General features: G+C 38.8%; 1 protein-coding gene across 2 annotated transcripts in view; it reads left to right on the top strand.

The window, feature by feature from the left end:
* Window positions 1-3083: 3083 nt before the first annotated feature.
* pappa2 (pappalysin 2) overlaps window positions 3084-16418 on the top strand; it is a 78714-nt gene continuing 65379 nt past the window's right edge. The window contains exons 1-4 of one of the 2 annotated variants that reach the window (XM_028473727.1): window positions 3085-4844; window positions 9740-9972; window positions 11119-11346; window positions 11450-12048. In XM_028473727.1, the coding sequence (XP_028329528.1) occupies window positions 3983-4844; window positions 9740-9972; window positions 11119-11346; window positions 11450-12048 (1922 nt within the window). In that variant the 5' untranslated portion in view covers window positions 3085-3982. Of the gene's footprint in view, window positions 4845-9739; window positions 9973-11118; window positions 11347-11449; window positions 12049-16418 lie in introns of both variants that reach the window. The other variant, XM_028473729.1, reaches the window with a different exon arrangement.

Here is a 16418-nt window from a genome sequence, read left to right as displayed (position 1 = left end):
TAGAAATTTAACAAATTACTTCTTTTAAAACGTACTTAAGTATAAGTAAAATTGCTGATTTAGAAATAAACTCAAAAAAGTACATACCCATAAAAGCAACTCAATTACAGTAACGTCAGTACTTGTACTCCATTATTTTCACCTCTGGCACTGTCCCGCCATATACACACACATTCACCCCATTCTGTCTCCCACCATAACTTTTTTACACCAATGTTAGCGAAAAGCTTTCTTTCTTTCTTTCTTTCTTTCTTTCTTTCTTTCTTGTCTTTTCTTCTCTCTTTCCCTCCTCATTTGTCCTACACATCAGCCGAGATATTCGGGTCACCCCTTTCTCTACGTTATAGGATCCAGGTTGTGTGAGTGTGGGCATTGTGGGTTTGTGTGGGGTCAAAAAAAGTGTGTGTTAAGTCTGTAAGAAAGAGCGAATGTAAAAAAAAAAAAAAAAGTGAAGACAGAGACCGGGGGCCTCAGGGTCAGTGGGGTCAAGACAGACAGGCTCAGATGAAGGATAATCTGTGGCGCTCCTTTACAGTAGGGGGTGAGGCCCTGGTGGAGTGCGCCCATTCAAATGCCCCCCCCCAACCCCACACACACACAGCAAAAAAACCCCTTAAAGTTCTCTTCCTTTTTCTGTCTCTTCTCCTTCATCCATGATTTCCTCCCTTTTTTTAAGAAGCATTCTCTCATCCCCTCCCTCTTATTTCTCTTGTTTCATCCCCCCCCCCCCCCCTTAACACAGTTGCAGCTGGATTTCAAAGGGCACTTTGCCAACAGAGAGAAGTTGAATGTTGAGCAGGCAGATCCCTCAGTCAGACCGTGCTGGGATTGTGGAATTCCTGCCTTCCACTCTTTAGGAACCGTTTTCTTTCTTCTGCCCCTTTAGGGGCCCCTGCCATAACTGCCAGTGGCCTCCTCCTCCATCTCCATCTCTGGCCTTAAAGTAGGGCCCTGTTTGCAAATTGAGCTTGACAAAAATATCGTAGGGTGGGTGGGAGAAGAAGAAGTCTTCTCAAGGTGTTGAACAACAACATCTACTTATAGAAACCCTGATATTTGTTTACTTATTTACTGTCGAGAGACATTAAAAGATAAAGGAATAAGATAACTTTCATATTTTTATTGATTAACGATTTTATTTCAACAGCCCAGATGTCTTTCAGACCATGCAATACATTTTCCATAAAACTGCACAGATGATACCAATAGAAATTGTAACAAATGGTGAATATTTTGTGTTTAACGTGTCCAAATCGTGTCCTTTCAATAAGATCTTTGTACCATTTCCAAGGAACCATGCAGACAAGGCATTAGGTTCAAATAAAAGTGTTTTTTTTATGACTTCCAGAGAAGCTTGTTCTCACAAACACATTTACAATCTGATAAAACATTGTAGAAAATTCTATTTAGGTAACAGAAAAGACATATACTTGTTAGTTCATGGGTTTATTTGTGTTCTACCACAACATAAACATGCACTTTTCCCTTTCTTCTCCCCTGATTGGGTCCTCACGAGCATCAGGGTTAAAAGAGCAAAAAACAGGTAGCATATTTGGATGATAAAACCCTCCCAAAAACCATTTTCATGTGCAAGACAGATGTTGCGCCTGTCGGTGTTGAAGCGCTGCAGAGAGCCAGAGTGAAAGTGAGTGAGTGAGATTGAGGACGATATGGAAAGGTGGACGAAAGACTGTAAGATAAAGACTAAAAATTGGAAAGGTTTATTCAGACCTCATCTCCTTAGAATATGTGCACCCACCCACCCTCATTTCTATGCAGCCACCTCCACTATAATCTTCTATTGTCAGGTTTAGAGAAGTCTCCCACGGAGGACAACTGTTTTCTTGTGTGGAAGCATTGGAAGCTAAAATTATGAGGAAACATATCTAGTTTGGATTTTTCTCTCTCCTTCTCTGTATTTTTATGTATCTGTACTTTTAAGATATGAAAACATCACATTTTCAGCTATGGGTATGTTTGTGAATGGTTTAGTACTAAATCAATACCTGAGTGTTCATTTGCAAAAACAAATAACTTTTTTTTTAAATAAAATTTCCAGTAAACACCTTTTTTTTCATGATTTAGTTCATGTTACACGAGCCAAATCAAAGTTAAGTAACTTTGACCAGAAAGATGATATTATCACCTCTCAAAAGCCAGTCAACTTTATTATGACTCATACTATATCACCTGAACGAAAACACGAAAAACTAATTTCTTGAATAAAAAAACTAAAAATTAAATAACAAAATGAATTTTCTGCTTTTGCAAATGTACGGAAGCGGATAGGGCCATGGATGGAGAAAATAATTTTGGGGAAATCATAGAATAAAGTCAAAATGTCGAGATTAAGGTTGAAATTTCAAGAATAAAGTTGAAATATAATGTTGAGATTAAAGAAAAAAAAAGACAAGACTAAAGTCGAAAAGACGAGATTATTGTCAAATTTAAAAAATAAACTCAAAATACAATATCGTGATAAAAGTCGAAGGTTTGCTATTAAAGTCAAATTTATACATAATTAAGTGGACTAGTGAAGCATTTATTGATACACAGCATTTTGGAGATGGTCACAATCTGCTGTTGGTTGACATATGGTAAATTTAATTGGTCCTCGTCAGCTTCCGTAGATTTGATTCATGAGCAGACCTTCGACTTTTATCACAATATTGTATTTTGAGTTCATTTTTTTTGAATTTCCACTTCAATCTCGACAATACATTTCAACTTTCTTCTTGACATTTTGACTTTAATCTTGACATTTCAAATTAATTCTTGATTCCCCTGGATGTAATTTATATTATTTACATATAACAGAAAAATACACAGTGAGCATGAGTGGAGGATTTCCCTTGTAAAAACTCTAATGTGAGGTGAAACGTGGGTGGGACGCCTCTCCCCCCATCTCACTTCCCCTTCTGGTGATGTCAGGGTGGGCAAGGGCTCCCCGATTTAAGGAAGAAAAAGAAAAAGAAAAAAAAAAAAAAACCTTTGGACTCTGAAGAATGAAGAAGACACACACACATACACATACACACACACACACACACCACACAAGTAGGGAGAGAGGGGGAGAGGGGGGAGTGAATGGAAGGGAATATTACTACTACTGTACAAACTGGTGCAGCGGACCAGCAGCAGCAAGTCGCTCTCTGAAGCGCAAAGACGCACAAGGAGCAGACGCACTGCAGGCACCGAGCTGTCATTCGTCATTGGACCAATACATACATTTTTTTTATTCTTATTTTTTATTTTTTGCTTTCTTACAAAACTTAAAGAGCAGTTTTTTGTGCCTCACATAGAAAAGAGCTGTGGGCACTTTGCACTGTGCTCTTCTTGTTCTTGGACCTGACTTTGGTAACACCTTGCGGTCACATTTTGGAACAGGACGCTCGTAATGGTGGCGCAATGGTCAGGTAAAAATACGATTAGGTCTTGAACAAAATTGATCTAAAGTGAGATCATATTTGATTTTGATTTAAATCCATTGTAAATAGCACACAAATACATTTATAGGAAAACTTCACTTCAAAAACCAGCCACATTTTCGTTTTGTTGTGTTTTTCTTTTATATATATATATATATACCTCGGTGCATACTGAATATTTGACACAGGATTTTTCAACTTGCCAGGTATATTTGGGCAAATTATTTTTTTTAATGCAAATATGTTGGCAAATTGCAGGAATGTAAGAAATACGTTAAAAAATGACTTTCTTTACAGTTTTTAAAGTGTATATTAAGAAAAAAAGTCTCTGACTCGAAACACGTTTGAGTTCATATCCATTTATTCATCCTTATTTGAATGCACTGATAATCTATTTTTGTAACTTTTGTAATTAACAAAATAGATTAAAATATCCTTAAAAGGCTATAACTCGAGTGAATTTTGATTTGATTCGAGAATAAAAAGCAGAGTTTTAATTTGTAATTTTTTTTTTTTTTTTGGACATATATAGCGTATATCTACAAACTGGGAGGATGAGGTTGATTAGACTACTGGTAATCTCCCTGGTATTGGTCGTAAACACGTGGCTGCTTAAAGCGGTGCGCTCTGACGCAGTGAGCGGGTACAAGCGCGCCTTGGGTCGGCGGGCTGACCGGGAGCTCTCCAGGCTGACAGGTGAACCCTGCACCGTCTCCAGTGTGTGGAGGTCCAGGCGGCAGCCCCGCTCTATACAATCATCGCAACAACAGCGCCCTCCAGCGGTGCGCCCGCGGGCACACACGACCCGTGGAGAACAGCGGCTGGATGAGAGACGCGCTCCTCCTGCGCTCTGCGTGGAGGGTTGCCGGTTCGAAACCGGTGCGCAACAGGGACAGAAGGGACACTGGGGTCAGACTGAAGGTCAGGGACGTGGATTTGTTACTTCCAACACAGAAAGTCTCAGAGACCCATATTCTAGTACCGGTAAAGGGGCCCAGAGCGCTTCTTCCTCCGCACACGGACTCTCCAGGCTCCGCCGCAGCCTCGGTGCGACCTTTCGCTACGAAGACGATAGTAAATCCCGCTTGGAGAAAGTTTCCAACTCTGACAACTCATCAGATCTCAGGCCCCAGGTCGTCCTCATAGATGGCAACCATCAGGTGGACATTCTGGAGGATTACTCAGGAGAAGAACTGGATGACATCCTCACCGACGCGCCCGGTGGTGGTGGCTCCTGGTCCAGAGCCGTGCCCACAGCAGTGCCTCCCGCCTGGATGACCGCCCTCTACTTCCATGGACGTCGGGAGCAACTGAGGCTGAAGCTGGCTACAGGACAGGAGCTGCCCAGGGACAGTTTCAGCCTGCATCTGTGGGTGAAGCCCGAGGGGGGGCAGAGCAATCCGGCCATCATCGCAGGTGCGTGTACCCTCATTATTAGCTATTTAATGCCAAAGAAGATTTACTGCACGCTGGACCAGTGGTTTGGCTGATAAAGCTAAAGATGATGGGTTCGAATTAGCCCTGGGCAATATATCGAGTTTTCTATCGATATATTTTTATTTTGTATCTCATTTTGTTGCTATAAGAACAGCATGAAAAGCACAGTTAGATGGAATGCTAAGGGCGTCCTCATCCAGACCTACCCTGAAACAAGCCACACTACAACACTACCACTACCACCACACCACTCACTCACACGTGCTGTCCCTTACAGGAGAAAAAGTTGAGTGGCACATATTGTGCAGCTGTTTCTTAATAAATGTGCCTGTGTGATATTTTTCCTCAGCAAATAAAAACCTAGAATTGCCTTTATTCATTGAGTTAAAAATATCATGATTTATATCATATATCGCCATTTTGAGAAAAAAGTATTGAGTTATGATTTTTTTTTTAGTGACTATAACTAAACTATGACTAATTTAAAATCCTGTATATTTTAGTCAATTATATAACTCTATAAATCTATAACAGATTGAGTCGACTGATATCTTAATGTAATTTAGTTGACTAAAACAAACTGATGAATACATTTTGATAAAACGAAGTTCCATTTTTGTCAAAAGACTAAAATGCACCCTAAAACTAAAATTAAATCAAAGAATGTTGTCAAAATTAACACTGGCTGCAACCCTGTTGCTAAATCAGTTCATGGGATGGATGGATGGATGAATGGATGGATGGATGGATAGATGAATGGATGGATGGATGGATGGATGGAAGGATGAATGGATGGGTGAATGGAAGGATGGATGGATGGATGATGGATGGATGGATGGATGGATGGATGGATGGATGGATGAATGGATGGATGGATGGATGGATGGATGGATGGATGGATGGATAGATGAATGGATGGATGGATGTATGGAAGGATGAATGGATGGGTGAATGGAAGGATGGATGGATGGATGATGGATGGATGGATGGATGGATGGATGGATGGATGAATGGATGGATGGATGGATGGATGGATGGATGGATGGATGGATAGATGAATGGATGGATGGATGTATGGAAGGCTGAATGGATGGGTGAATGGAAGGATGGATGGATGGATGATGGATGGATGGATGGATGAATGGATGGGTGAATGGATGAATGGATGGGTGGATGGATGTAGCCAATGTTTTTTATTGTTATTTTTTTCAGGCATGTGACATTTAATACATTTTGTGCAATCACATCCAATATTCATATACGCACACATCCAAAAATTTATACACATTTGGTGTTAATAAATAAAATAAATTATATCTTATCAAAATGTAACTATACAAAAATATGTAAACTGTTTCATTACACTCACACCTATACATACATACAAACACACACATACTGTACATATCTCATATATCTGATTAGCATACCTGAAAAGGGGTAGGAAAAAGTAAACTTATCAAATCCTCCAATATTTAATAATTATATATTATAATTGTCTTTCTGTAATAAAAATAGTATTATATATGCAAATATAACAGTAAGAATGTTACCTAATATAGAAGACTTATATATACATATATATGTATATATACACATATAAAATATTCACACATATACATATTTATTAGATAAATACACAGAATGTCAAGTTTGCATTCATATACATTCATTCACACAGTGCTCCCCTTCCCAATATGCCTGGCTGTAAACACCCAAAACCTAAATTATATCTACAATCACCATGTGTAATCCTGTTTGCAGTGTAAGAGACACCCTATAGTTTCTTCACCGTTCTTCATACCTGTATTTGGTTATTATTTTAAGTTTGAGCCTTTTTTTAAACAGTGTCATGCTTGGACATTGTTTCAGGTCTTGATTGAGTTTGTTCCAGATTCCCACTCCACTGACTGAAGTGCACATCCTCCTAATTGTTGTTCAAACACTCTTGGTTATGAAGTCCAGATCCCCCCTGTAATTATAACCCCCATCTCTATCAGTAAAAAGTTTCTGTATGTCGTCTGGTAGTTGCTTGTTTCTAACTTTGTGCACTTAAAGGGCCCATGTTACGCTAAATCAACCTTTCTGTGCTTTAAACATGATAAAGTGCTATTAGGGCTTCATACACATGCTCAAAGTGTTTTTTTCATTGATTCCCTCAATCGTTAGTTAGAGGGTGATTTGCTCCTTTCTTACTGCAGGGCGACCCCAAACACCTCGCTCCAATTTGATGAGGCGTTCCCACTTTGAATGACGAATTTGACGCGGCACTGAGCTGAAGAAGCCGCGCCTCCAGGAAGCTCTCTGCTGTGATTGACATGTAAACAGACACGCCCACGAAAGTGAGCATTTCAATGTCCTTCACGCAGTGCTATGTATGTGTTTTCTACAGTCTATGTATGTACCAGTGAATGCCCCGCCCCCACGCTCTGTCTCGTGTTTATAAAGCAGCGTGAGCTCGGCTACGGAGTGGGTGGGAGGAGGGCGGGCCGTTCTCTGGTCCTACATCACCGTGCGGGGAGGAGGAAGTCAGTGTCCCGTCTATAGACACGCCCACTCATGAATATGCATAAGTAGGCCGCAAATCAGCCTGTTTGTGTAGAGTTGATCAGAAAGTGACTTTTCAGAGGCTAAAATTCTGGAAAACAGGCGAGTTTGGGAAAATAAACCTCAAATACTATGTTTTTGGGGTTCTTAGAACAAATGGAGATGGGTGAAAAATAGCATGATATGGGACCTTTAATTGAGCTGAATGTATTTGCACAGTGGGTCCCAAACTGAGGGGCGCGACGTCTTGAAAGAGGTGGTGCGAGGAGGGCACTAGAATAGCCTTGCTGAACTTTTTTTGTTATTTTTACAAGATTTGAAGATGAATAGTCCAATTACTAATTTATTTTCAAAAAAGGTCATTTATTTTTATTTTAAAGATTTTTTTTAGTCGCAATCGGGGGCTGGGAGTTTTTCATTCTTAGCAGCAAAAAAAGTTTGGGAACCACTGTATGAGCAAATGTTAAAATTTACAGTGTTTTTTTATGTCTTATCATTGCAGATCATTTTAGATTTCCAGATAAATGTTTTTCCACTTTTGAGGGATAAACAACTCTCAGGAACTTCACAGAAAGTGCTTTGCAAGGTTGCACACATTTGAGTAGTTTTACACCATTGTATTGTTAGGGCATTCAACAACAACATCTAACAAAATGCAACCAATACCATGATGATGATATATATATATATATATATATATACACACAACCACACCATAAAATTAGTCATTTATACATTATAGTGCCCGAGTTTGCACTTCTACGTATCAATATGTATAATATGTATGTAAGTCATCGACAAGATCCAAAAATATATCAGTCCCTTCACAATCTTAACTTAAATTTTCTTGATTTTGATTTTGTGACAAATTTCTATTTAATTTGTGGAAATAATGTGGAATAATTTAAAGGAAATTAAAGGATTTTGGAAAAAATTATGGCTCTTCTAACAATTTGAGGTTAAAAACAACTGCCACCATGTGTTGGGAAGCATGGGAAAACTGTGGGCCCCGACCAATATTGTGATGTTTTATTGAATTTGTGTATTTTGAAGGTCAGAGATATCTACAACTAAATTATTTGGTATTTTACACAATGATTCATGTTTTTCCCTGTCATTTTCACTACATCCTTCAATTCTGCCCAGTTTAAGTAAAATATTAAATCTCAAATTGAATTATTTGATACAATAAATAGCATTATTGCAGCATCATACAAGTGTGCACTGTTGAACCCCAGTGTTATGTCATCACCCTGACATTTTTTGGGTTCTGGTTACACCCCATGCTGTCAACAATAATTCTTCTAATGACAATAATTGGATAATAACAGACATTAATGATGAGAGGGGCCCAGATGATGTTACAATGCTAATGATGACACTATTAGTTCGTAATGTTGATATATTTTATAATGCTGAAGTTTAAATGTATTGGTGATTGAGAATCCAAACAAGAGTAATGAATGATCCCATTAGCCTTCAGTTAAACGCACAAACACGCCCTAAACGCACATCCATAAGATAACAGTTATGATTCATAGCTTCCCTGCTTTAGTGTAGCAAGAATGCTATATAACACAAGTAGTCAATAAACATTGACAAAGTGGTGATTATTAGTTACAAGTAGCAGTAAAGTTCATACTTTAAGCTTCCACAGGCTTTCCTGGGGGTTTACAGTGAGTTTGAATTAATCATTTTTACATATTGATCCAATGGAACCAATAAACAAAGTTGAAAATACTCATTTTTCTGTCGTTTAATATAAAAAAGAGATCAATTTGATCAATTTATCTAATGACAGTAATGATATATTTTATTAGCATAACAACATAAATGCTTGATTGATGCTCTCCAAATGACAGGCTTTTCTTTTAACATAAAATATCTTTATGAGGAGGTTTTGCTACAGTTGCCCACATTACGCACTCTCCCACACCCGTAACTATCTACACATGCGAGCACACACACAGCGCAGAGGAGGGTGAAGGGGTTCCCTGACCCTTTCCTGTCCCAACGTTCAACATCTGGGGAACAGATGTGGGCCTGTCTGTGTGTTTGTCTGTTGCAACAGCAGATGGAAACATCAGGGCTTTGCTTTAGGATAAGAGGAATATTTCCTTATTCCACTTTTTTTCTAATCGTTCTAGCTATAGGTGACTTTGTATTGATTGTTTTACCTGCACAAGTTAGAAAATATGCATGTGTGGGAAAGTGCTGATTCAAATTTGAAGGGAATACCTTTCATGAAATTGGTTTATTATGTTATTTGTGATGTATTTATACAGTATTTCTCCACACCTACTTATTTGCCTTTCCATATGTCTCAGGTGTATTTGACATCTGTTCCCATTCACTGAGTGAGAAGGGCTGGTCAGTAGGCATTCGTACGATGAATTCTGCAGGCATTAAAGATGGACGGTTCTACTTCACGCTTCGAACCGACCGAGCGGTGAAATCCACCACTGTCTACAGCCACCAGAAATACCAAGCAAACGTCTGGAATCATCTCATGGCAACTTACAATGGTCGTACCATGACCCTCTATGTTGATGGAGCCAAGGTGTGTGTTTTTGGTGCATAAACTAAGCTTTTATTTTTGTGATATTTTGGGAATAACAGCCACATGATGCATATTTTTAACCTCAGCCAGTGTTAAAATATTTATTATTTAGCTCGATGAACTGTTTCATTCACAAGAACAACTTTTTAGCTCCTTAAAGCTGCAGTATGTAGAATAGTGAGACTGGAATGGAAACAACCATGCTCTCCCCCCCCATCCCCTCTCTGTTTTGAACCCACGTGACTGTGGAGCTGTTTGCCATTTGCTGAATCTGGCAACTTTCCAATTCCTCTTAGCAACCTTTTTCACAAAAGCAACTATCGACAAATCTAGCGACTGTTATTGAAGAGTTTTGTGATGTTTCTGAAGTAGTTACTGTCCTCAAAACCAGAGGGTGCGGCCGTGAGCCCCTCTCTTATTGCAAAGTACTAACAGGCGGTCAGGTTCACACTCAGTACCCCCCAGCTCAGAGCAGAGCAGAGAGGAGACCCACACCACTCCGCATCCAGGCTCTCTCCACCTTGGATATGCTTGTCCAAGGTTTACACATGATTTAGTCTATTCCACCAGTGTGTGGCGTGGATGCAGCGCGCCTCGGACATCTGCTTTGGGTCCGCCTGGACCTCCGCAGAGTCTGTTGCCCTCAAGTATGTTTGGGACTTTAGACTTGCTTCTAAAAGTCTTTCTTTTTTTGACTTGCTTTGCTGTATAAGCCGTTGTGCTTTATGCCACAATGGGGACTTATCTTGCCGAAACGTCTACCATTGCACTTTCACTACCAATAGGACATGAACGTGCATCGACTTTTGTCGAGCAGCTAATAGTAACGCCCAAAACATCTCATGGACCACTTGGTTTGCTGAAAAACCTCTGATTGTCTGTGAAAGATGTCCTTGTTTTCTAAAGCTTGAATGCAGAGCCAAGAGAAGGAGCAGAGGTCCAGTGTCCTCTCATGGAACACTTTGAATTACAATAAGCTGAAAGGTTATTGTGAATTTTTGACCAAATGACGCAAAAACCTTTACATACTGCAGCTTTAATGCTCTACATATTCAAGGTGGTGTTTTCTGTTAGATTAATTAAATTAATCCCTATGATTTAATGATGCTATCTTCGGCTTGGTGTCTCCAATTTTATTCATCTCAGGTGGGAGAAAGCTTTCTTCAATCTGGGAATTTGCACAGCCTTTTCATGAAGACCTGCAGGACATTTTTCTTAGGCAGCAACCAATCTGACCAAGGACACAGCTTTAGGGGCCACATAGGAGGCGTGGTTTTGAGGCGCTACGCCAGCTCACAAGAAGATTTCCTAAAGCCACCAATACAAACTGTCAAAAACGAGCCAATTGTGTCAATGTGGGCCGACTTCACAAATGTAACCAACTTTATCTCATTTCAATATCTATCCATTTTCAATGTATACAATTAATTAAATGCGTTATAGTACAATGATCATTCTGCTTTCTGTGTTCTTTAAGGTTGAGGAGCTATGGATACCTTTTAAATCTGGGCTTCATCCAACAGTTATCACCATGCCTGTCCCTGAACAAGAACTGGTCTCCCCGTTTCTGCCACCACCTTGTGGCTTGACAACTTGTGACAATACCGACATCATCTTTGGCTACAACAACAACTGGCAGCTTCGCAAATCCAAACAAATTCGTTATCGAATTGTTAACCTGGCTAACGATGATGGAGGAAACCCAACGGTCTCACAAGTCCAAATCCAGCTCCAGCATCGGGCGCTCACTGAGGCCTTCCGCCCTTACAACATCACCCTGGATCTAAGTGTTCACACCGTTAGAAAGTCCAGCCTTAGGCAGAAGTTTATACTCAGCAACTGCCGAATTGGAAAGATTGGGAATCGCCATTGTGATCCCGAGTGTGATCACCCAAGGACTGGCCACGATGGCGGTGACTGCCTTAGACTGGGGACTTGCTACAACTGGAAGAGACAGGACGGGGTTTGTAACATGGAGTGCAACAGTATACACTACGACTATGACGACGGAGACTGCTGTGACCCGGAAGTCACTGATGTCCTCAAGACCTGCTTTGATCCTGAATCTCCTGACAGGTGGGGACTACTCAAAAGTGTAACAATAAGAAACTAATCCTTCCACGATACAGTATATTTGTCCAGAGACCAGATCTTTTTTGGTGCAAACATATGCTATATGTGCAAATGGATACTCTCACTTTCTCAGTGGTTTTAGAGTGGTAGGGAGGGATGGGGCGGATGAAGCAGCTAAAGTTAACATAAACAACTTGAACAGCAGCCCACCATTATGGATTTTATCAAGCAAGCACAATCCAATAAAGAGTCAAAGAGTCTCACCATGAAGTTATAGATCCATATCTCTATCCAGACACTATTCCAAATTGCAACCGCAGGCTTTATTCTGGGACAGACAACATACACAAAAATGCAGTTTTCTCAGCATTTTTCAGATTACATTGTATAAGAGCACAACACAGGGGGGCTATAATTTGGCCTTTTTTTATAACCTGCCCATTGGTTGACAATTTTAATGCCAATTAACAAAAAACATCCACACCTTCTACACCAGTTTGTGACCAACTTCTACTCATATATATTTTGAATGTAATGTATACTGTTAATGTTGCATTTCTCTTTTATCTCCTTCATCTCTTGACTTCTGAATTTTTTTGAAGAATAATTTTAGTTTCAGTTTATTGAACTCAAAAATATTTTAGTCAAATAAAACTGTAAAGGATTTATGGGACACGAGACTGACTTTAAAAGAGCAACACATTTGATAGATTATTGCCATTAACATTCTACATTTTTCTATTTCAGTGGCCCAATAGTTAGTCTTGCATAGATCCTTGAGTGGATTTGAGAGGTTTACTTTAGGTTTCCTCTCACTATCAAAAATACATGCATTCAATTATGATGTCGTCCATATTTACAAATTTTACAGGAAAGCTTTTGCATTATTTTTCCAAAAGCTGATTTACTTGTTTAACACCATGTTCCACTTTTCTCACCTAAAATGAAGGTATTTCTGAGCACATTATTGTGCAGTTTTTATTCACTGAGGGTAAAAAAAGCCTTTTTGTAATTATGAATTGTTTTTACAATTAGTGTTGAAAACAGCTTTGAGTACACATGTACAAGCTTCTATAGTTGATTATTTTAGATAATGAATAGATTTTAGTGTTTGTTGACAGTCTAAAATAATTATCTGTATTATGGTATGAATTGTTGCCTATATTTTTCTCTAATTAGAAACAGGTTAGGGCTAGAATGTAACAAAGTGCTTGGTTTATTTTTACTGTATGACAAATGTTCTCCAGCTCACATTGGAAATAAGTTGAGGTAGCTACTTTTCAGGATGCCCTTTTGTCACAAGGCCAACAAATACTGTAAAGACAAACAAGCATCCACACACAAATTCAAGCCTATGGACAATTTTAGCAACTCCAATTGACCAAAAATACTTGTTTTTGGCATGTCAGAGAAAAACCCACAAAAGCATGGAAGAACATACAAACTCCACTGAGAAATAACTGCGTGGTGTGTGTAGTGGTGTGGCAGAAGTGCTAACCACTAAACCACCACGCTGACCAATGTCTGTTTCTGTTGACCAAATGTGGTGAGTCGTTGTTTTGCTCAAAGGTTTTTTAACTCCAGCTGAGCCCTGCTCTGCACTGACGTTGACAACTCTCTGCTCACATGTTTTACACATTCAGAATGTGATCGTAAAACCTCAAACTCTATTTCTTATCTAAAACTAACTCTTGATACTGCTGTTTGTTTTGGGTTAGCAGATATGAAATGAAACATTTTTATATGCTTTTTTTATCTTAATGTTTTTGCAAATTCAAAAGTGTTTGTACCTTTAAGCCCAACATGTTGCAGTCTTGTGTTAAATCACTTATGCTACTGTCTAAGCGTTTTAATCCTCCACTAAAAACACAAACAGGCTATACACTACAGAGTAGTGGGTCATAAAAACTGGACCCAGTGGACCGTCAGCGGTGTAGGTCTTTTGGGAAAGTTCTTGACCCCAGCGTGTTGAAAGCTTTATACATGTCAGCCGGTTTCTCTTTCAACTTGGACGGCGAACACTAGATTGATAATGAAACGATGACATTTTACTTTGGATTTGTGGAGCACTGAAACACTTTTTTTTTTTTTTTACATTTGAGATCTGGGTTTATGATATCCCAACTGTTTCTCTCTGGCCAGGTATTCAGTGAGCTGGAAGATGTGTGCAGCTTCTGGGCCAGTGAATGGTCTGAGGTTTGAAGACATCTCCATCCTCACACAGCCATCATTGTCAATAAGCTAGGTTTTGCTGCAGATTTCAGCTGTATAAAAAAAGGGAGCAGGAAGTGGATAGTGAAAGGAAAAAGAAAGAGAAAAATGAAGGAGTAATGGGGTGGTGGCAGACATGTTCATTTCAGCTCAGATGTATGTCTGTGATCTGGAAATATCTTTGCTTAGCTAAATTTTTTCTGTTTTTTGGTAAGATAATCCTTAACAGGGTACGTTGGTGGAGAGGGCTTAGCTAGGATCACATTAAAGAACGATTTGGCTTCAGTCGCTCAAGATGGTTCATATTTACACAGTATTCGTGTGTAATGTTATTTGGACACGCTTTTCTGCACTCATGTTTAGTCGTTTGTATAAAAAAAGCACATCTGCATGGCCTTACATATAAGAATGTAATGACTACACAAAAACTGACGCTCACAATATTAAATGATATGCAAAACAATATATAAATGATTTCATTTTTTTACACAATAAAACATGCATAACTGTTGCAAAAAATTGCACTTCATGTAGTGATTATGTATACAGAGATGGTGAATAAAAAAAAGTTTAAATGTCATTTAAATTCCAAAGCAGGTGAAGCCAGGTTGTTTATTTTTACATTTTCTCTAAAGTCAGATGTTTAAACCAGCATGCTAAGCTAGGCCACTACTTTACTGCTCATATTGTGCTTTAAAACGGGTGTTCTCAACTGGTCTCACCCTGGGACCCACATTTTGCCACAGCCATTAAATCGCAACCCACTTTTTTCTTTTTTAGAATTCAACCAATCAAATTTAGTTTTAAAAAAATAGCTGTTGAAAACACACATATGATCTTTTTTTTTTTTTTTTTTTAAACATAAATCTATAAATTTCCCTGTGCATCATGCATTTCACAGAATGCCTGTCAAAAGAAAAGTTTATTTCAAAATAAAAGACAAGTCCAACATGAGAGACATCAGGTTTTTAATTACTTTTGACCAGCTGTCTGTGACCCACCCAGTACAAGTCCACGACCCACCAGTTGAAAATCACAGCTTTAAAACGTTAACATAACTTATCAATATATTTCTTAATTTTTTATTTCAAGATGTGGCCTGTTCTTGCACATTAATCTTAAATTGCCTGTGTGCTGTATTATTCAAATTAATTGACTTCTAGATTTCTTCAGGCAAAAAAAATTCTTTTGAATGATTTCTGAGAATCCAAACGTTGAAGCATCTGCAAAAGTGGTTAGAATGAATAATATATCTCTTGCCAGGTTGGTCGTATCCTCCATTTAGGCCTCCTCTTCATCTTTAAAGCTAAAGACTCAACTTTTTGAGTGGTTTACTTTCAATCTCTTTATAAACGGGCAGCACAGGATGATGAATATTACATGCATCCTTGATTGAACTCAACATCTGCACAGCGGTATGAGCAGACCTTTCCTCAAGCATCCTAAATCTTAAAGCTTATTTAGTCAGGCAGAGGGCCTGAGAAAACATATTTCAATTTACCGTACAACACATGCACTCATGGAGGGATTGCATCAGGGGAGAGCTACACATGCAGGACATTTTGGCCGCCGAGCAACACCCTTGGACTGAGTTAGAGGTGTGGTGCTTCACTTAATGGTACTTTGACAGTGGGGTGCTGGACTTTGGTGAACGTAGCAGTTCCGACCTCTGCTACCGCTCCAGGGTGAAAACATGTCGGGGTAACAGCACGTACTGACGTTTTACGGCCACAAGTTCAAAAGTGCAGATTTCTGTCTGTTTAACTTACTTAACCAAACTGGAAAACAGTTGGTGATCAATCACTGCCATGTGTTTGTTGTGCAGTGTATTGGGGCAGCAGGTTGTGATTACAGCAGATGTGAAAGTAATGGATTACAAGTAGAGATTCAAAGAGATTCAAGGAAACATGTTTCACTGTACAATGAAATTTTTACTTTGCTGTCCACACTGGATACCACAAAGATTAACAAACAAAAGAAAAGAAAGAAAAGAAAAGCATAATAATAATAATAATAATAATAATAATAATAATAATAATAATAATAATAATTGAGTTGATTTTATGCGTACTTGTACTTTTTTGAGTATATTTCTAAATCAGTCATTTTACTTGTACTTAAGTTTGTTTTAAAAGAAGCAAAGTCATGTGTTACATTCCTAC

The sequence above is a fragment of the Gouania willdenowi genome, chromosome 17 (assembly GCF_900634775.1).
Source record: "Gouania willdenowi chromosome 17, fGouWil2.1, whole genome shotgun sequence".
NCBI lineage: Eukaryota > Metazoa > Chordata > Actinopteri > Blenniiformes > Gobiesocidae > Gouania > Gouania willdenowi.
Note: the sequence above shows the minus strand (reverse complement) of the source record. Positions and strands in the feature narration are given on the sequence as shown.